Genomic DNA, 20,951 nt, shown 5'->3' with positions numbered 1-20,951 from the left:
AACTGTATTTTCTCTGATTGGCTGTTTTATATGGGACCTCTTGCTAAACTCAGTGTAGTGAAAATAAAGATTTACTGCTGGACTGTAATAAAGGTCAACATGTTGTCATGTTATGATTTCATGTAGATCTTTTTTCTTTTTTATTATACTGGCAAGAAAAAAATAATTAAAGGTTTACAAATGAACACACACCAAATATTTCTCTGGAATTTTGCAGGCGACTGGCTTCATTACAAATTATAATATTTCCTTGGAGGTCATGAAGAGTACCTAACACTAATAAAGTATTAAGCACAAACTGTTCATAATTTAGGAGGTACAGCATTCAGTAATTCCGTAGATAAAAAGCAGGGACTGCCTAAAACAGGCCTTGAAGGATAAGATACTTCTTTTTAGATCCCATTTTGCATGGGATATTGTATGCACTGACTTGTTGGGTGACTACTAAAGAAAGATCAGATTAACAAAACCTGAGAGTCGGGAATGTTATGCCTGAAAACTAAAGTAATGGAGTGTGTGTACACTGAATACAATGAAGCTTGCTCAGAAATATGTAATAAATATCACGGGCTGGGTCAGCGTTGGGCTACGTGTATGGGTGTCCCCTCAGTGTTGTCAAGTGGTTTGTATTCTGAACCCGTTTTGCCTTGTAATTTTGCATCCGTTGACTGAATGTGATTCTTCAGTGAGTAAATGCTGTCACCTTAACAGTTCCAACCAGAAGAGGCCTCCTGGTTAGATATCTCTGTTCGCACAGGATGAGAGGCTTTACATCTTTTCCTTTTTTTTTTTTTTTTTTCTAGACTGTGCCATGTAGAAATTAATGTCATAGTTCACATTGACTTCAGCGGTAAGAATTTGTTCTCGTAGGGGCAAAGAGAAGATCTAGAGAAGCTCATGCTGCCTTAGCCCAGTAGTCCAGTGGTATTTTCTGGTATGACTGCCAGTTCAAAGCTGTGGGTTGGCAACTTATGTGTAGTTTTGCTGCAGAGAAGTGATGAGGAATTCTGTGATTTGATACAGAGGAGCCACATAGGGAGGTTTGTGTGTCAGACACCTGCCCACAACTGCTTGATTTGTTTTACACTGTGAGATAGAGCGGCCTCTGCCACTGTATTTTAGTCAGTGGTCTTTTTCTTTTCTGCTTGTAAATGCTGAGTAGCTTCAGAATTTTAAAAACATTAACAGAGGGTCTTTGCTTAGGACCCTGAACTCACATAGCTCTCTTTAGTACTCAAATTTTCCAGCAGTTAATCTGTGTTTCAAAAATAGAAAATGAAAACATTATATCATTTTTTATGTGAAAAATGTGCACTTTATTAAACTGGTAAATATTTATTAATAATATTAGAATTCATCTTTAAATTAGACATTTCATGAATTACCTTGCCTTGGAGCTATAAAAACTTTATTGCAGCAATAAAAAAAATGTAAAGGAGGCATTTTGACTATGAAATTTCATTTCATGGTCAATTGAATTTACTATATCTGAAAGAACTAAAGATGGGGTTGTAAAATAATTATGATGTTCGTATACACTTACAGAACAACGTTCTTACCCAGCGATACTAGGAGAGTGTTATTTAAAGGCTGCATTAATAGTGTATTGCTAATCACTAAAGCTTCTTTAGCTGAATACAAACTTAAATTATTTTAATATGAACTACATTGAGTTTATTTGCTACCTTGTGAAGCATTAGAGAGCTTTACTGTAAGCAATATTTAATTTAGATAAATGTAGTCCTACCCTGTTGAAAAGTCCGGTAGAAGAATTTCACCTTGAAGAAATGTCATGAGATTTTAAATCACAAATGTTGAAAAAATAAAATGGGCTTGGACAGAATTATGATTAATACTGTGTGTCTTTGGCTTTTTTCCATGTACTACCTGACATGTTCACCTATAAACTTGAATGCAGAATCGCCAGAGGCATGGTTAAAAATAGGTTATGTCAAGGTTTTCCTATGTCTCCCTTAGGGTACGGAGTTGAGTTGGCTAGCTACTTCGTAATACTTCTGCAAGTATCTCACATATTTCCCACAGGAAGACCAAAAAAAAGAAGGAAAAAAAAAGAAGAAGAAAAAAAAAAAGGCGTCATTCTCTTTTTAACCTATTCTTTGTGTATTATTATATTGGAAAAATCATGGTGCAAGAAGGGTATTTATTCTCGGCATAAATGTGGCCGCGCGATTATTAAAAGATCATATTGATGAGTTACCAGTTGTTCATACCATTAAGATATACGTGCTATGGAAACAATGACAATTTGTCACAATGCTGATTAACTTCATTATTATTGGCAACAAGCACGGCGCATTTCTCTTACTTAACAGCATTTTTCTACATTTAAAAACAGACAACAGCAACAAGAAAAGGAGATAAAATGGAGGCAATTTGATTGTTTTTAATATTTTAATAATATGCAAATAAAATCCTGATGTTCAAAAGTGAGTCACTGAAAAATGGAGTGTGGATGTACATTTGACTTCAAAGAACACATGGATTTACACGATGCAAATATTATCCCTATAAATACTTGAATATAAATAAGTGGAAATCAACTGCGATATCCTCATTAAAAACCAACCCCCAATATTTTATATTAATGCTGTTTTCTGTTGAGCTGCCCATAGAAAAATTATTTTAATCTGCAAACTGTGGCAATTCTGTAAAACTACAACTTGTGCTCCTCAGGGTTCCTTTTTTTAACACCTCTCTATAATCTGCCCAGCCTGCTGAGTAGCATTGACATCAGTAGTACATCAATTTCAGAAAGTGGATTATTTTTACTAGACAGCTATTGTGACATATTGGGTCAGTCATAAATGAAAGATATTCATGCAAGCATGCAATACTTGTAATGAAGTCTCACTCTGACCTTCTGTATGATTGATTCTGTAATTTAGTTTTCTCAGGCAGTGCCTGAAATGAAATGAAATCATGTTGAACAAGTTTTGAATACCCACAGTGCACCAGGAGAAGAAAAATCTGCAGCCCCAGAGGCTTGAGAGAGAGCAGCTGAACGATTTATCTCCATGCTATTATAGCCTTTGCCAGCATTCAACATTTCTTTTTTTTTTTTTTTTTCTTATTTGGCTTAAGTACTTAATTCTGCAGGTAGCTGTAAATGGGAAAATAAAATGCTGTTCAGATTTAAAATGACAGGACAGGAGTATGTGCAGGGGACTGATAAAATATCTTGAATAGAACTGACCTTTCATGTAGCTGAAAGTTACTGGGGGATTCATCCTCATAATTACCATATAGATTATTTTTATTTCTTTCCTGCAATGAAACATTTCAGAGAGCAGTAGTGCTGATTGAATGAAAATTGAACTTGTTAACATTCTTTTCAGCTTAGCCTGTTGTACATAACAGAAGGTTAGCTTTGATGAATTTCAAAATTCTCTTTCTGATATCTAAGAAACAGACAGTAAAATAATTGTCTCTTTTCAGTCTGATTTTTTTTCTTTTATTCAAAAAAGTACAGATGTTACAAAAACAGACTGGTAATTTTACATATATTGCTCCTTATACTACTTATGCCGCTGGAGAAAATGTGTTTCCTATTTGATGAAGATTTGAGCCTGTTTATATTTTATAATTGTTGCCGTGCTGTCAGTGCATTCGGGATCCCACACAGATAAGGCTAATTCATGGTGGAATACGCTCATCTTTAATTACATTACTACTTAGGAGTGGCACTGTGCTCAAATCAAAGACGTGATGGTGACTATTGCTTTTATTTCAAGAAGAGACTTTTTAAATAAACAGCTCAATGATGTGTCTGTGAAGAGCTGAGTTGCAAATTTGAGCTTATTAAAGGCTGCATACAACAGAAATACTCATGTTTCAGAACAATGGTGCCTTTTACTTAGAGGTCTAAATCTTTTTTAGTAATTTAAATTCCCAAATTACTAATTAACTTCAAAGGAATAGATGAACAGAAGATTGCAGGAATAAAAGCTAAAAAAAGTTGTTTTAAAATTGGCAAAAGGCAGTCATTTCACTACTCACCTGACTGCATGCCTCTAATTTGTATGTTTAATTTTCCTTTACAAAGAAACTTATTTGTAAATCTCTCTTTTTAATACCCAGTCTGTAATCTCCTATCTAGAGAGAATGGAGTAGGTTTTCAATTAATACAATGTTATAACAACGTTGTTTAATGCGTTGCAGATGAAACAGTTATTTCATGGGTCATTAATGTGTTTAACGCCTGGAACGGTCTATTAAAACAAGCCCTTGTTATTGTTATGAACATGTTTATTGTCATCTTTAATACAAAACATACAACTAATTCCGGAAGGTTATAATTATGCATTTATAGGAGCAGCAACTATTCTTACTAGAGAGAGAGATTATCTTCAGAGTTTTCTTGTTTCTATTTGTTCTCTGATTGCTGTGGGGGGTCACTAAACGCAAGGTTTAGATCAAGAGTGTCACCCTGGTTTGTATTGGACTTTCCCAGCAGAAGGGGTTGGCTGTTACCACTGCTGTTCTTAATAATTTGTGGTACCAAGAAAAAATTATCTCAAAATTAAGTAATACCAAATTAAATGATGCTCTGGTGGCTCAGATCGCTGACATTTGGCCACATACAGAACCTTTCAAGTGGTGGCTGACACTTTGTGAAATTAGACCTTTAGGACTCCGTTGGGATTTTGCAGCTCTGTGCTTTGCTGATGAACTTCCAAGTCTTTGCATAGTCTTTTTTCTTTTTTTATTGGTGTATAGTTAAGTATTTTATTTTATGTCTGGTGACGTATTTGTGCATTTTTTAGTTACCTTTCAGAGAGCATGTGTGCACGGCTCGCGGGGCCTCAGGGAACGTGGACAATGGGCTGGAAACCCTGGAGGCGGCAGACAGCAGTGGCTTCTGCACAGGAGCTACGTGCTACGGCTTTAACACGACATGAAGATGGTGCTAGCCTCATGACGTACTAAATAATAGAGTTTTAACAGCGTGTAGATTTTCATGTCCTCAGTGACGTTGTAATACTCGGTGTGGTTAATATAGTCACTTTTCTGAGACGTGCTCTTCCCTGCTTTCTCATCCGTACAGTCGCAATGGGCCACCTGTTAATGAGCTGTTGTTACGGTTGGAGAAGGAAACGTAGTCTGGTGGTGTTTTCAAAAATAGGCAACTCATAGTAACTACAAGGACCTGTCCGTAGGAAACAAAGTGGCAGCAGTTGCCAAAGACACCTGTCTGAATAGCAGGTACTGCCGGTGGAAAAAAAAATAAAATTAAAAAATGATGCAAGTAGGTTATTACCTATCGAGATACATGAGGGATTTCTGCATGAAGGGAGAGAAACCCTGTAACATTGGCGGAAGTCTGGGAAAAAAGACTGTGCCTATTGTATATTAATAGTGCCTAAATTAAGATCCATCAGCTGCAGAAAATATTGTGAGGTGCCATATGACCATGTGGAATATGATCCACCCCACTGGGAAAGCTGTCAGGAATTGGAGCAGAAGCTGAATCTCTGATACTCCCAAGAACTGAGCTCAGAAGGAACACGGATGTGTATGACCGTGGACACCAGCTGCACATTGAGCCTGGACCATGCCCTTCAACTATTCTGCTTCTTGAGTTGACACTCTAAAGTCAGGAGCTGCTTTCCCAAGCCAGGCAAATGAGGCAGGTGCTGCAGCTGGTCTGGATGTGTTGTACCTGGCCAAAGGCTTTGTTGGGTCCAGCCACCCTCATTCTCGGGTCATTTGGAAACTTCCTTTGAAATTCATGCTATTCTCTGCTGTTACCACCTGTGTTTCCCCTTGGACAGATTACGCAGTACTCGGCTTCCACTTCAAGTTCTCAGGCTATAAAGAAATGCTAAGTCTCTGTAGAGTTTTAAATTATTCTATGTTGTCAGGTAGCTGGAAAAAAACCCACAACCTGTCTCTAGTAATACAAAAGATAATGAGACCTACTTTTCTGATTTGCTTTAAAAGCCAACAACAAACAAACAAAGAAAACCCAAACAAAAAACCCCATCTCCCCACAAAACCCAAAGAAACATACCCCCTTTGCAGAATACAACTACCAACGCTTGTAGCAATTTTTGAACAAACAAATGCCATGTAACCCCCAAGTCTGTCCCCCCTAATTCCTTGCACAATTTTTGTTACCTTTGATAATGTTTGTTAGTTGTCATGCTGCCTTGCGGTCTCTCCCCATGTTGCTTACTGCATAATAAGGAGCTTTGAAGTCTGCCTTTGATTCGGTAGCTGAAGCACCTGAAGTTGCAGAGGTTGTAACAAAACTGCTAACAGCATTTATCTGACACTCTGGGACTCGGTTTTAACTCTCCGGGGTTTGTTTGCAGTGTGCCTTCGCTGTTTGCATACAGCAGACCCAAGCTTGTACTGCTAATGTGGAGAGAAGCTCCTCGTGCCAACAGACTCATCCCATCGGAGCCCAGATCTGTGGGGTCTGAGTCACACGCACATTGTGATCGTGCTGTTGGGTTCCTTGTCCAAAAGGAGTGCGATGCAATATGCTTTCAAGGATGGTAGATGTTCGGGGAGAAGAGAGAGGAGAATCTGTTTTTAAATGCCTCTATGAAATGGTGTAAAAAATTAAATTTTCAGGAAGCTGTGAATTAGGTGATGCTAAAGCATCAGTAGCAGCCACTGTGCATGGGTGGAGGGCTGTAGCAAGCCCACGGTGCCATCCGTCTGTAAGAGCAGAAGCCTTTCTAGAGCAGGAGGACTCAATAGCAAGCGAGACACCCAAGAAGCATTACCCCTTCAGCCCACTCTGGGGACTGCATGAGGGACCTACAGGGTCACAGGAAAGTAAATGGGTAAGAACAAAGATCCCAAACAGCAAATGCTCCATGCTAAGGTGATGGGGCATCCCGGGTAAGGATTACAAGCATTTCAGAGAAAAGTCTTTGTCTCTTAATTTGGTAGTTTTGTGTGACTTTTGGCCTAGCTGTGAGTTTCAGTGTTTCTTCACCATGAAATGCAGCGTTTTGTTAGAGGTAGCTGAGCATGCTGTGGGTGAGCTGGTACCGGGGGAGGCCACGGAGCAGTGTTGCAGAGGTGCCTCATCCTGGGGCCCGGAGAGGCTGGCCTGGCAGGTGCGCGGGCTGGTTGGTCCTGTCCCTTGGCACCTTCTTGCTTGGAATGGCATCTCTGAGGTGGTGCTGCACTGCCTGGCCGTGCTGTGCTCCTACTGCCTAACGCCTGAGTGTGGTTCCATAGAAGAAATGGTTTGAAGTTGTGATTTGGTGGTCTCACAGCACTCTTACCACCCCCTCTGACAGGTCAGGCCGTCTGTTCTGAAGGAGGCCCTGAGCTGCATGGGGGAGTACGAGGAACACCAGCCATGCGAGAGGTCACTGCAGACATGGTTGCAAATCAGACCCCAAAGAAGAGCAAGGGATACTACGTCAGAAAGATTCCAATAAAACATGTTAAACTAACTTGGAGGTTGCAGCCATGTAAGAAGATTCTGTCATATAGCAGGAGGTGAATTTTGAGAGACATCTGAGATTGTCAGAACAAAAGGAGACAGTTGCTCAGTTTGGAGGAATAAATCAGTGGACCCTCATGTTTGTTGGGTTTGGTTTGATGTTTGGTTATTTCCTCTTCACGTCCCTTCTCTGGTTTGTGTGCTCTGTGTGAACAGAAAAGAGTAATTTCTGGTGTAGCGGGACTGGGGGAGCGCACAGACCAAGAAGTTGCATATTCTTCGTGTTCTTCAGGCGGCAGAGTGCGCGTAAGCCTCCTGTCACCAACTGATCTTTTAGATCCAGCTGCAGACATCATTGTTTTCCAAACCGACATGTACAGTTTGTTGTAGCCTTTACTTGGGAATTAAGCTAGGTAAGGTTTACTTTTCTACAGAGACATGAAGCAAAACATGGGAGTTTTCTCATTGCCTGGGAAAAGAAGCTGCTGCTGCTTGTAGTGGATCTCCTGATAACTGCAGTTTGACAGATCTATTACTGATGGCAGCATCTGAGGAGGGGAGAGGAAGGACACTTCTTCAGTGGTGGCAGTACCAAGTGCAACTGTTTTGTATTCTATTAAGTAGGGGTTTAATCTCTGACAGAGGAAAGCATCCTGTTAGTTTGATTTGTTTTGATTGGCAGTGAATTCCAATCTTGTAAAAATTTAGATTAATGGATCCTTTTATCTGTACTTTACTCGTGGAGAAAAAGGAGTATTGAGGATTTCTTCTAGAGATATGCTGACTTGCCCAAAAGGAAAGGGTGTAATTTACAGACAGGGACAACTGAGGATTTCACTCTTTACATTGCAGGGCATTTGCTTCAACTTAAATATATCCTTTAAAATATTACATCAGCTTATGTTACACTGACAGTGATGAATTCCTAAGGCAATAGAATATATAATGTTTTAAGTCAACTTTTGAAACCAGGGCACAGTGAGCATAACCGTAAATGCTGGGTTTTGCACAGTTATTTTTGTTGGCAGATTTCTCACTTTCCTTAAAAAAAGTGGCTCATGCAGTGTAGGGTCAGATGCCAGCCCTGCATCTTCCTGGAGGCATTTCCATGGGCTCAGGCCTGACGTGGCTAGAGAGAGTCTCGCTGCAGGTGTTGCCTGTTTAAATGATTGAAGGCCATAGACATTGATTTTAATCAAGACTTCAATATTACTCAAAATGTTCTAGAAAGTAATTTCCTAGCTATATTTTAAAATATGATTTTGAATGTTCCTAGAGGTTAAAATTATATCAGGGTAGAAACCCGGGATAAAACTGCTGTATGTAAATGATTCTCAAAATGCAGGGTGAGTGGAAATTAGGGCATGTCTCGATGTAATGGCTGGATGCATTTATCTGTCAAAATAAATACTAGCTGTATTACTAGCTGTATTAACTACTGGATGCTTAATGAGTTGATAGCAGAAGAATGAACTATCTTGTGTTACGTTGATTTTTCCTTAGTACTCGATGGTATGTTTTGCTTTTGCTGGCTCAGGTACAGTAATTGTTGAAAAACCCCTTTGGTAACGCTGTATGAATTAAAGTGTGGGAGTTCACACATTCCTTTTTTTTTTCATTACTCTGTTGTTTGCTTTCCAGTGGCTGTTAAGGAACTGATATTTTACCAATTTTTGAGAACTTAAACTTCCACAAATCAAAGTAAAATAAGCTGTATATTTGGCGCATGCCGTGAGACTTGTGTCCTTTTGGCAATATGACTAAATATGACTTCTTGAGCATGACTGTCCAAACAGATTAGAACAGTTGAGAGTAGGATAGTTTGATGGACAGATAGCCTTATGGTTCCTGTGATGAGGCTTTCCATGCGCCTGATGCCGAATGTCTCAGTAACGTGTGCTACTGGAGCTGCGCGAGAGAGTGGTGACAGAAAGCCAATGTGCCTGGATACAGTCACCATACAGTTGTTTTGAGAAGGGGGAAGCATTTTGGACCATATTTTGCCCTTTTTATCCATGCGTATAATTGAAGAGACCAGAGAGGTGGCTGGCATTCCCCTCAGTAAACATCTTTGTAGCTTAGTTTTTTTTGGTAGCGCTCATGTAGGATAACAACAGCGAGATCTGAGACAAAGGCCTTTCAGTCTGCAGAGGAATCACACAAGTTATTTCTCTTTAGTTCTCCGTTTCACACGTTATGTCCCTGTTTGATTGTCATGCTGAGTAAACCAGTGGTTGAGTTCTGCCTGACTTGTGTTCAAATCACCAAGTTTTGCCTATAGCTTCAATCCAAGACTGTAAAGCAGATCAGGCTCAATCAAAACTTGATTCTGTCCGCTTGAGAAGGTCAAGAATTTTTGTCAGAACTAATCTGTCATTTTTGCATGATGTTACAAAAATCCTGAATGCTTCTAGTACTTGTGTATCACTTCTCTTTCAGTTTCTGTGAAATAGCTTGTGGTGTTCTCTAAAATTTTCACAGTATTCTCAGTAGGTTATTTTGAATACACGAGCTTTTCAATTTTCATGTAGTAATGTAATTAGGATGTCACGTGGACGTTTCAATGCACTTGTATTTCCATGCATGCTCCTGATGTAAGATGATTTTTGTTGTTAAACATTTCATTCATAAACATTTTGTGCATAATCAAATGCCACTGACCCTTTTGGTTCAGTATTGCTTTTTGTAGCATAAGGGGGGAAAAAAAAAATCATTGATGGAAATTATGTTTTCTTGATTATAGATTCCTCCTCCGAAAATTTTGTTTGCTCAGGAGCTATATACAAATGCTGTGGGCTTTCATGTTGCTACTGACTTAGTTCCCCTGCCTTCTTGCTACTTGCCAAACCACTGTAGAAACAGAAAATATGGTTCATGCTTCCTTGTCTGAAAGCTCTTCTATAGGTAACATACGTTGTTGAGGCCCACAACACTGTACGACAAAGTAAAAAATGCAATTCCCATTCATTTCTTTGTGATTTTTTTTTAATATTGATTAGCCATGTAACTTAAATTCAAAGTGTAGAAAATACAGTTTGCCATTATATGCACATACGATGTAAATGATAAGAGATCAAAAATTATACAAAATATTTTCTTTTATATAATATATTTTATCTGTTTGGTGCTAGATAGCCAGTTACAAAATACTCTTGTTTCAACTTCTAGCTTTTACTGAATTTTTTTAAGTTTTTTTAAAAATGCTTAAAAAAATAGGAAAAGATACAGAAAAGAAAAACTGGAATTAAATAAGTGGATGTAAAAACCACACAATCATCAAATAGTGTCAGAAAAAGGGACACTTAAGAATTCATGGGCTTGTGTATAAAATTAGATTCTGGGTCAGTGCAAGTCAAGAGAATTTAGTCTCAATAAAATCATAGATGCAACTGAAATGACAAGACTTGGAGTAAATGGTTTGTAACCCATGTCATCACATTTTTTTGCCTGGGTGTGAAGGCCAGGAAGGCCTGTATTGTGTAACAAGAAAGAGAGAACAAAAGCTAGCCTTTTAGGTGTAGAACACCTCCAGGAAAGTACTGCCTGCAGCAAAATAATGAAGAAAGTTAATTTCTATGAGAGAAGGTCATTCCGATGAACTCCACCTTTGCTTTACCAGCAGAGATTTTTTCTTCATGCAATAAAGTAATGTCTGTAAACTAAAATGAACGGAATAATATGCAGAGAGTAATATCGTTTTACAAAAGACTTTGAATGACTTCCAGATGCCGCTGCCAATACAAGTCACAATGAAAACGACCCTATAGTTAACGGTAGTAAATTTTCACAGAAAGGTGCCCCGAAGCAAATGGGTATTTCAGCCAATATGTCTGATGTTTTGATCTTTCTGTATCAAGTGCTCCACTTCTGGCACATGCATTCATCTCTGAGGAGCTACACTCCTTTACTGAAAATACTAAAAGAATTTAGGAAGTAGGAGAAGCAGCGTGGTGCGGTACGGGTGGTGATCCAAGCTGGCAATGGCTTGGAAGGCGTGGGGAAAATGAGGGTGAGACCCAGCGTACAGGATGTGGATCATGAGCTCGTGGGGTTAACTTCATCTGTACTGGATCCAGGTGCAACACCACATGTACTTTTATGAAGGATTTCTTTTTTCTGTGTAAGCTTCAGCAGAAAGACACATGAATGCCAAATTGGGCATTAATATGATTTACTGCTGTAGGGAGGCAGTGTGCTGCAACCCTTGTACGTCAGATGGATGAGGCGGCGGGGGGACATCTTCTCTAAGGAGTGAATTGTCCCTTTGTACGGCTGCACTGCTCCCGTCCCAGACGAGGTTTCCAGGGGCGCAGAACCGCTGCCTCTGCTGAGGGAAGAGTCGTGGAAAGGAAGAGGAAAGTCACTTGGGCTGAATTTACCTCCACGCTGACGCAGATTTTTTTGAAGACTGGTTCGGGCTTGTCCACAGTTAATAAGGGAGCACTGGGGAGGCCAGGCTCCGTTGTGGGAGTCCGGTGGACGGTACGCCGGGCTGCCAGCATTGCTGGTTTGTTCTGTGTCATTTCATTAAGGATCATTGCACCTGCTGCTAATTGCGATGTAGGTTATTAAAAATGAAAGAGTTGGCAAAATCTAATTTATTTCTCATGTTTCTGTCTGTTCAAACAATGGCCATAGATTAATCAGGTTGCTGAATCAATTTGTGAGCTATTTATTCTCTCCAGTTATTAACTGTTTTAAAAATCTTCTTTTCTGTTTAAACGTTCGTTCATTGTATAATGATCTGCGCGTGGTTAAAAATAACAAACCTGAGTTGTTCGTAGGCAGATTCCGGTTCACTTTACCTTCAGGGTCTCACTTTTATTTACAAATGTCGTAAGTGTTGTGCAGATGTAGAAGACGACATAGTTTGTGCCCTCCAGAAACAGTAGAAACAAAACCGTGCACGCACTTGAGTTTCTGAGTCGTGAAGAACAAGAAAAATGAAGTCAGTGATTGGTCCCTGGCTTGCTACTTCCATGTGCGTTTGGTTGTTGGATTAAAGATAAAAATATGTAGTTTTGTGCAGTACTTGCGAACAAGGATTTCTAGGAGTGATTAGGGTTGCTGGAACGGTTCTCCAGCGAGCTGCGGCATCTGCAGCCGAGCCCTGGCAGGGCAGCGTGCTTTGTCTAACACAACTTTCAAATCCCTCTCAGACAGGATTCTTTTATACCTACCACTGCTACTAGTAACAGCAAAGAATAATTGAATGTCAGTAAAGGAAGATGCTTCTCTCTCTCTCTCTCTCTCTCTCTCTATATATATATATATATATATATATCCCCCTCACCCTGGTTTTGTTTACGTTCTGCATTTGACAGCAGTTTGTGTCTGCTCGGTCGCAATGTTTTCCCTGTATCATCAGTCAGCCTGTTTCCCTGTTGTTAATGTGGGTATTTCACACCGCACCAAGAGAAGAAATGTTTAAAAATGGGGAAACGCAATTTTTATTCCACCGAAAAACCCCACTCACAAGTGGGGGAGAAGTGAAGTCCAGGGCAAGTTGCTGCATTTAATTAATTAAAAATGCGTTTTTAATTCATTAAGAAACAACGAAGCAAACTGCCAGTTGTCAGTGTCTGTTCTGTAAGCCTGTGAAAATAACTTCACCTGATGATGCTGTATGGTCACTGCTAACGACTGAATACCGTTTCAATCTCTTTTAGGATCAGAGTCACACACAGGTTTCCCAGTATCGCCAGGATCACTCTCTGATTATGAGATCCATTGTCCATATGACTGATGCTGCCCATTCGGGAATTATGCCTCCTTCTCAGCTAACCACCATTAACCAGTCTCAGCTAAGTGCGCAGCTGGGGCTAAATTTAGGAGGCACTAATTTGCCACACACTTCTCCCTCCCCTCCTGCGAGTAAATCAGCCACTCCTTCCCCATCCAGCTCTATAAATGAGGAAGATGCAGACGAGTCAAACAGAGTAAGTGATTCCATGCCCAGCGGCGGGTGAGCGGTACGTGTCCGTGTGCTGTATTCTCATGAACGTGGCAGTATCCTCTCGGCTGCAGTGTGGTCATATCAAACACAGATGTTACACCACAGGGGAACAGGATTCATGTGCTGTTTAGCTTCTTTACTTAAGAAGTTTCCATATCTCCATAATAATAAATGTAAGAATATATGTATATATTTGCTCTAGTACATTCATAATTCATTTCAGATTTTATAGATGTGGTGAATCTCTTTACTCGTCAACTTTGGACAGTTTTGTCATTTTGGTATTCTCTAGAGTCGCATAAAACATAGATGCATTTAGATAGCAATAAAATAAGCTTTCTTCTAACTGAAAGTTTAGTTAATTTACATTTTGCTTTAAATAAATCTGTTATAAAAGGAAAATTGTATCAAAAAATAAAGCAAAAATGTTATTATGGCAGTATATTTAAAGGGCCTAATTTAGACTGTTTAAGATTTAAGTTAATGGAAATTGTGCTTATGGAAAAATCATTGTACAGGATCCTCAAAATATCAAAATTACTAGTGAGTGGCACACCTAGAGCCACTTTATCCCCTTGCAGCAATATCTGTGCATCCTTCAACAAAAAAGGGCACGGGATGGGAGGAGCCCACGGGGACCAGAGTCACCCGTAATCCTGGGTGCGCTGCTCGGGGGGTTCCCCATCCCCGGGGCAGGAGGGGGATGTCGGTACCGGCCATAACGCGGAGCCTCCAGCGCTGCTGCACGGGCCCCCGGCTGCACGAGGAGCGGGAGGGAGGTGGGTGCCGGACGCGCCGGGCCTTGGCTGCAGGTGGATAGAAACTGCAGAGTGTTTTTTGCCTGAAGGGGTGGGTTTTCAACGTCTGACCCACCTCAAAGTCCTGGGAATCAGGACATGCCTCCAAGCTCTTGTCTTTTGAGTCTTTACTGCTGAAATTACATCTTAATAGAAGAGCATAGATTGCCTCAAAATATACTACAGATTAAATCTTAATTTTTTTTTAATACAAATTAGTGTTGGGGTGTACTTTTTTAGGTCAAGCTCATAGGATTGACTCTCTGAGCCATGCTTACAACGAGTAGTAACTATCCATGCATTTAGTTCAGGTAGATCTGATGAGATTAAGCTGAGACTAAGTACTATTTGGTAGGACACTATTTGTGTTTTCGCACAACAGGGCTTTCCAAAACATTGCCTACATAGTAGCTTTATCTGTGTATTATTAAGAGAGACAGTTAATAATTTTTTTTTAATTAATCTGTTTTGTTTCATGCATGTATTTATTGTTCTTGTTATTACTGTTTCTTAGGCTACTGGAGAAAAAAGAGCTGCCCCAGATTCTGGCAAGAAGCCCAAAACTCCAAAGAAGAAGAAAAAGAAAGATCCCAATGAGCCACAAAAGCCAGTGTCAGCATATGCCCTTTTCTTCAGGGATACACAAGCTGCAATTAAAGGGCAGAACCCAAATGCGACATTTGGAGAGGTTTCAAAAATAGTGGCATCTATGTGGGACAGTCTAGGAGAAGAACAAAAACAGGTAAAAAACTGACGCCGGGTTGTCTCACAGGAAGTAAAATAGTAATCCTTGCAAAAAGAATCCTGCTGCCGCTGCTCTGAGTGGACAATGCTGCTTGCTGATGTAGACCTCTTACTCTGTAGAGCTACATTGATTTTTGAACTTGCTGAAGACTTGGCATCTAAAAAGCATTTTGTCGTAAGAGCCATTCTGTAGTATTAAATGGCTGTATTTGTCTTTAAATTTTAAAGGACAGTTTGCAAAAAAAGCTCAGGTGATATTGTCCTAGAGTCTTCTTAAGACCATCTTTTGATGATTCCTATTTCAAGGCTCTTGTTTCCTATTAATCGGAAGTTAGAAGAGAAAAGGGGGAAGGTACAGCACATTTACTATTTTCCTTTGATCTGCCTTATGAATTTGTTACAAAGCGCGTTGATTTCCAACCTTTGAAGCCAATCCTTCGTGCCTCATTACACCGTTGCGTGTGAAATGTTATCTCCAGCTCAAACTTGGTACAGAATGATGAGTTTTGTTCTTCCTTGAGGGTTGTTATTCTTTCTATACACATGTAACTCCTACACACGGATTGAAGGAAAAAAAATATCCTTTGAGGCTGTTTGCCTGTTGATACTCCCTGCAGCTCCCAGGAACAGTTAATGGCAGCTGCAATGGAAGAGTAGGTTCCCATATAGGACACCTTCTGGCAAGATATGAATGATTCTTGTCTGTGAAAATTTGGAAACTTTTAGTCTGATCTAACAGATGATGGCGAACATGATTTAGAGGTGAACTTTAAATTTACTGATGATTAAAAATACAGATTAATTCATTTTTGCCAAACCGTTCTTGTTTAACTCAATAGATTCTCTCATACTGGGTTTGGGGAAAGTGCATTGTCCGAGCTCTATGAACCACCTTTTATAAAGGTATAAAGATATTTTTTTTGTATGTATATCAAAGATTTGTTTAAAAAAAACCCACCTTGGCATTCTTTGCTATTTTATACTACTTTGGATACTTTTTAGCATCTGAAATACTCAGTGTTCTAATATCCCTGTTACTTGGAGTCATTAAAATACCATTTCCTGGGGAGGTAAATAGTGCATAGGGAGTCTTGTCAAACAGTTGGTTGCTCTCGCAGCCTTTTTTATTCACAATAAATCAACATAAATTGTGGTGCAAGTCCAGCGAGCAGACCTGAGAGCCTGTAACCACCTGCAAGAACATTTAGACCTTTCAGAGAAGAAAAAGTGCATAGAACAGTAGAGTGTTTTCGGCTTTTTTTGGTCTGTGCTTTTTGTTTCTTTGCAAATGATTTTGAGAGCATTCTGGCAAAAATGTCTTAATAATTGAAGTTGGTGAAATTGTGGTCTCTTTTCATAGGTATATAAAAGAAAAACTGAAGCTGCCAAAAAAGAATACCTAAAGGCACTTGCTGCCTATAGAGCAAGCCTTGTTTCGAAGGTAAGCCTAGTACGGCCTTCAATGTAATGCAAGTTAGCTTTTGGCAATGGTGTTTAAATATGGGCGGGTGGGGTGCTATGCAAAATAAAAGTAGAATCCTAGGATTTCTGTCATACAGCTCTGCAAGGTGTTGTGCTGCTGCTTGAACCCTGCTTAGGCTCTGCAAAGAACCAATTTCATCTCTCTAATGGCACAGTCATGATTACCAAACAATAACCTTGTAAATGTGCATCTTCCATTATCTACGGAGGCAAAATAATGCACTTCACTACAAAAGTAAAATTCAGTCATGAAAAATGTACTGACTTTTCGACACTAACGTTTGCAAGCTATTTGCAGGGGTTTGTTTTTCCTCAAGTGCTGCTTCTCGAAACAGACGTGCTTTGCGTGGAGCTGGAGAGCAGTTATTGTATGACAAAGCTTAAGTATTTCTTGCAGGTGAGGGGGGGGAGAATGCACGGTGGCTCTGAGTTTGGAGAGTCCTCACAAATGGACTAGCTGGCAGTGAGCCACGTGGAGTATTTTAGCAGATCCTGAGTTAAAATAAAACTCATGAAGAAAACAAAGCTCTGCTGTCTTACTTGAGAATGTACCTTTTAACCGGCAGCACTGCACTGGTTGTAGATCTGTTGCATCTCAATACCATGAAAGGAAATATGCTTGTGGCCATCTAAAATGTGGGTAAAAATTAATCAAGAGGATTCTTTCTCTAGTAATATTTCATAAAGATCAATTACAAAAATAGCTTCAATCACAAGAAAAAAAACAGAAGAAAGTGATGATACCTAACTCCTGAGAATGTTAATTTGAATGTACATCTGCAGAGCATTAGTAAATCACACAGAAAGTTGCTGTGTATTTTAATTATTGATTAAAAATGCAACAGCAGAAATAATAATATACACATCCATCCTTGAAAGCTGGAAGATTTCTTCTTCTGTAGAGAAGCTGTGTTTTTCTATTGTCTCTAGGACTTAGATAATGTTCTCAAAGCCTGTAGTATCGCAATGCTAAATTCAACGGCAGCTGGAGTTCTAAATACCTTTGAGAAAATTTATTTTGTTGGCCCTAAGTTCCGTTTTCAAAAACACCACAAATAGTATTTTCTTCCAAAATCCGGGGGACCTGGGCTACCGAGTAACTTGTGGGAAGCCTGTGAGTGGAAATTACACTCTAAGTCCAGTATTCATCTCATCTCCTCTAACTTAAGACATCCTTGCTGTAGCTCTTTCATCCGAGGTGGTTACTGAGAGTAGGGTTGGAATAGGCACTTCTGCAGCACAGTTTGACGTGTTCTAAGGTAAATGTCTAAAACATGTCAGTTAGTTGTGCTGGAAGAGACTTTTTCTCTCTGTTGTCTTTATATAGGCAGCTCTTCTACGTGTCGTGTACAATGCAGATGTGTAGAACTATGAAAGACGAATCCTACCTTTGGTGCATAAATAGATTTAATTTAAGCATACACAATATTTCTAGATTTACCTAATAAAACTAAGCCTTCAGAGGCACCATAACACCTCATTTATTGCAATAGGCTTCTTTGGACTGTAGTTTTCCTGCAGTTTTGCCTCATCGGAAACCTGTGGGACACTGGGAGTAGGCAGGATTCCCTAAGCAGGGCACCCCCTGATGCACCCGTACCCCTTCCAGGGTACTCATTCGCGTGCCTTGACAGTGTTCCCTTAGAATTTCGTCTGTTGTAGATACCTGGGACACGATGCCTTAGATGCAAAGAACTGCAACAAGCAAATTAAAAAAGTTGTTAGAGAAGTTTCATTGTTTGTACGCTACTCTTATGCCATGATAACTGGTGCGGGGGGATACGCTTCTGCTCGTATTTGTCCCCCAAAGAACATGGCTTTTTTGAAAACATGTAAGTATAGAAAGTGTTGGGCCCTTTTCAGCTCTTTCAGCCACAAACTGTCTTTGACATCTGTGACTTTCTGGTGTTGAACAAGGCACAAGTTTTTTGTCCAAGTAAGAACTGGCGGTACCGTATGCAGAGACAGATGCAGAGGTGATGTGGTGGGCCGGTGGATCACTGATCTTTTTCAGATTGATGATTGATCTTTCCTGATAGAAAAGAAAAGACGAAAACGTCTCCCTGAGTAGCTGTGACTTTTATTTCCATGTAAACAGCAGTAATGTTTTTTCTGTTAAAAATACGATGAATTTCTTTTCCAAACACAGGCTGCTGCAGAATCTGCCGAGGCCCAGACAATTCGTTCTGTTCAGCAAACGTTGGCATCCACAAATTTGTCTTCCTCCCTTATTCTGAATACTTCTCTTTCTCAACACGCGACGGTATCGGCATCTCCTCAAACTCTTCAACAGTCCCTTCCTAGAGCGATCGCTCCAAAACCTTTAACCATGAGACTGCCCATGAATCAGATTGTCGCTTCTGTTACCATTGCCCCCAACATGCCAACAAACATTGCAGCTCCCTTGATAAGCTCTATGGGGACAAATATGGTGGCAACACCATCTTCCTCTCAAGTCAGTCCCTCCATGCAAAGCCAGCAGCACCAGATGCAGCAGCTCCAGCAGCAACAGATGCAGCAGATGCAGCATCAGCAGCTACATCAGCATCAAATGCATCAGCAAATACAGCAACAAATGCAACAGCAGCATTTCCAGCACCACATGCAACAGCACTTGCAGCAGCAGCACCTCCAGCAGCAAATGAATCAGCAGCAAATGCAGCAGCAGCTGCAGCACATGCAGCTCCAGCAGATGCAGCAGCAGCAGATGCAGCACATGCAGCACCAGTCCCAGCCTTCTCCTCAGCAGCACTCGCCGGTGGCCTCTCAGATCACTTCTCCCATCCCCGCCATTGGCAGCCCGCAGCCGGCACCTCAGCAGCACCAGTCGCAAATACCATCTCAGACACAGACTCAAGTGTTGTCGCAGGTCAGTATTTTCTGAAGATAAAATGATCTGGCGACATGGCTTTGTGTTGATGGAGGGGGTAGGGGTAAACCGTATGTGGGTGAAAACTGTAAATTGTTGATGGTAGTTATGCAGGGATGCATAACAGATCAAATGATCCTCTAAAGTGTCTATTAGATAGGCAATAAAGAACTACAATGTAGCTGTGTATCATCTTTTAGCTGACTATAAATCATTTTGTTTTTAAAAAAAAAAGAAAAAAAAGCTGTGCTCTTTTTCATGTGATGCCTTTTTAATTTATTTAAGCTTTACCTACAATATGTGAATCAAATGGCCTAATAAATACCTGGACCTTATGACTGCAAAATGGCCTTTTGGAGTTATATGGTATAACCCTTCTTTCTCTAAAAGTGAATAATGCACTTCAAGGCAGTATGATGAACTCATGAAGCCCTTAAAGCACAGTTGTAACTACCTGTAAAATGATGATTGGATTTCATACAATCATACTTGTATGACATGAGTTAGTTGATGGCATTTTTTGTCATGAAAAAATAGAGTAAATCACAGATTTTTGCCAAAGCTCTTAATTTTTTTTTTTCTCTCCTAAATGTCTTCAGAAAAACAAATGCAAGTAACTGAACTTAAATGTTTGACCCAACCTTTCACTTCATTTCTCCAAATAAACCTACCATAGTTTGTAAGAAAATATATATTGACATTTACCCTCTTACGTTAATTCCAGTTACAGAACAAATGTGAATATTATATTCTGTGTTGAAGTGATGAGTTTCAGATTTAATACACTGTATTTTTAAAAGGGAAATGCACTTAAATAAAACTGTTATTACAGAAAGCTAAGATGAAAAATGCAAGAGTTTTTAATACGCTGTAAAACCAGTAGAATATTTAAATGAAACTCCACAACCGAATGATCAATGTAAATATTTTCTTTAAAAGTTGTAAGTTTTCATATCATGTGTTGTAAAGTTTTCATAAATGAGGCTTTAATGTAAACACTGGTAACATGAATTATTAATTGCTACATTGCTTATTGTGTTTTTATGCTGTTTTATACTTTTTTATGAGTTATGATAGCAGCAATTAAGTTGTTTGTATTTTGCTTATCTAAAATAAATGCTTTTATCTTGCTATAGAATAAACACATTTCAGTAAAACCCATGGGCATAAGTCTTTGGTAGAAAAACCAGAAGTGTTTCCTTATGAAAACACTTTATTGGGAAATTCATTTAACTTTTTGGATTTTTATTTTATCAAACATACTGGGTAAATAGGTAGCGATGGGAACCGAGTGTGGGATCGGCTCTTGTATCCATCAAGATGTGCTGCTGAAGGGTCACAAACAACTTCTCTGGGGTTTCTCCACCTTCCTTCAGAGAGGGAAAGCAAGTGGTGGAGTTAGGAACCGTTGGTGGCGGAGGGAGTTAGGAACCGTTGGTGGTGGAGGGAGTTAGGAACCGTTGGTGGCGGAGGGAGTTAGGAACCGTTGGTGGCGGAGGGAGTTAGGAACCCTTGGTGGCGGAGTTACAACCTATTGGTGATTCCGTGTTCCCTTTGTCCGCAGGAACAGGACAGCAAACCTGTCTCCCAGCAGTAGTGTTCAGAGATGTAAATAAGCACAAATTGTGGTTTTCTTTGTACCTTTGAGTTTCAGCTGTAAGCACAGCTATTGCC

General features: G+C 39.8%; 1 protein-coding gene across 2 annotated transcripts in view; it reads left to right on the top strand.

Moving 5' to 3' along the window:
- TOX3 (TOX high mobility group box family member 3) overlaps positions 1-20,437 on the top strand; it is a 79,066-nt gene extending 58,629 nt beyond the window's left edge. For both annotated transcript variants that reach the window (XM_074583119.1, XM_074583120.1), the window contains exons 4-7: positions 13,099-13,368; positions 14,697-14,924; positions 16,287-16,367; positions 18,558-20,437. In XM_074583119.1, coding sequence (XP_074439220.1) covers positions 13,099-13,368; positions 14,697-14,924; positions 16,287-16,367; positions 18,558-19,292 — 1,314 coding nt within the window. In that variant the 3' untranslated portion in view covers positions 19,293-20,437. The remainder of the gene's footprint in view (positions 1-13,098; positions 13,369-14,696; positions 14,925-16,286; positions 16,368-18,557) is intronic.
- Positions 20,438-20,951: the final 514 nt, after the last annotated feature.

Source organism: Larus michahellis, chromosome 4 (genome assembly GCF_964199755.1).
Source record: "Larus michahellis chromosome 4, bLarMic1.1, whole genome shotgun sequence".
NCBI classification, from domain to species: domain Eukaryota; kingdom Metazoa; phylum Chordata; class Aves; order Charadriiformes; family Laridae; genus Larus; species Larus michahellis.
The sequence above is the reverse complement of the archived record's forward strand: the minus strand, read 5'-3'. Positions and strand labels throughout refer to the sequence as shown.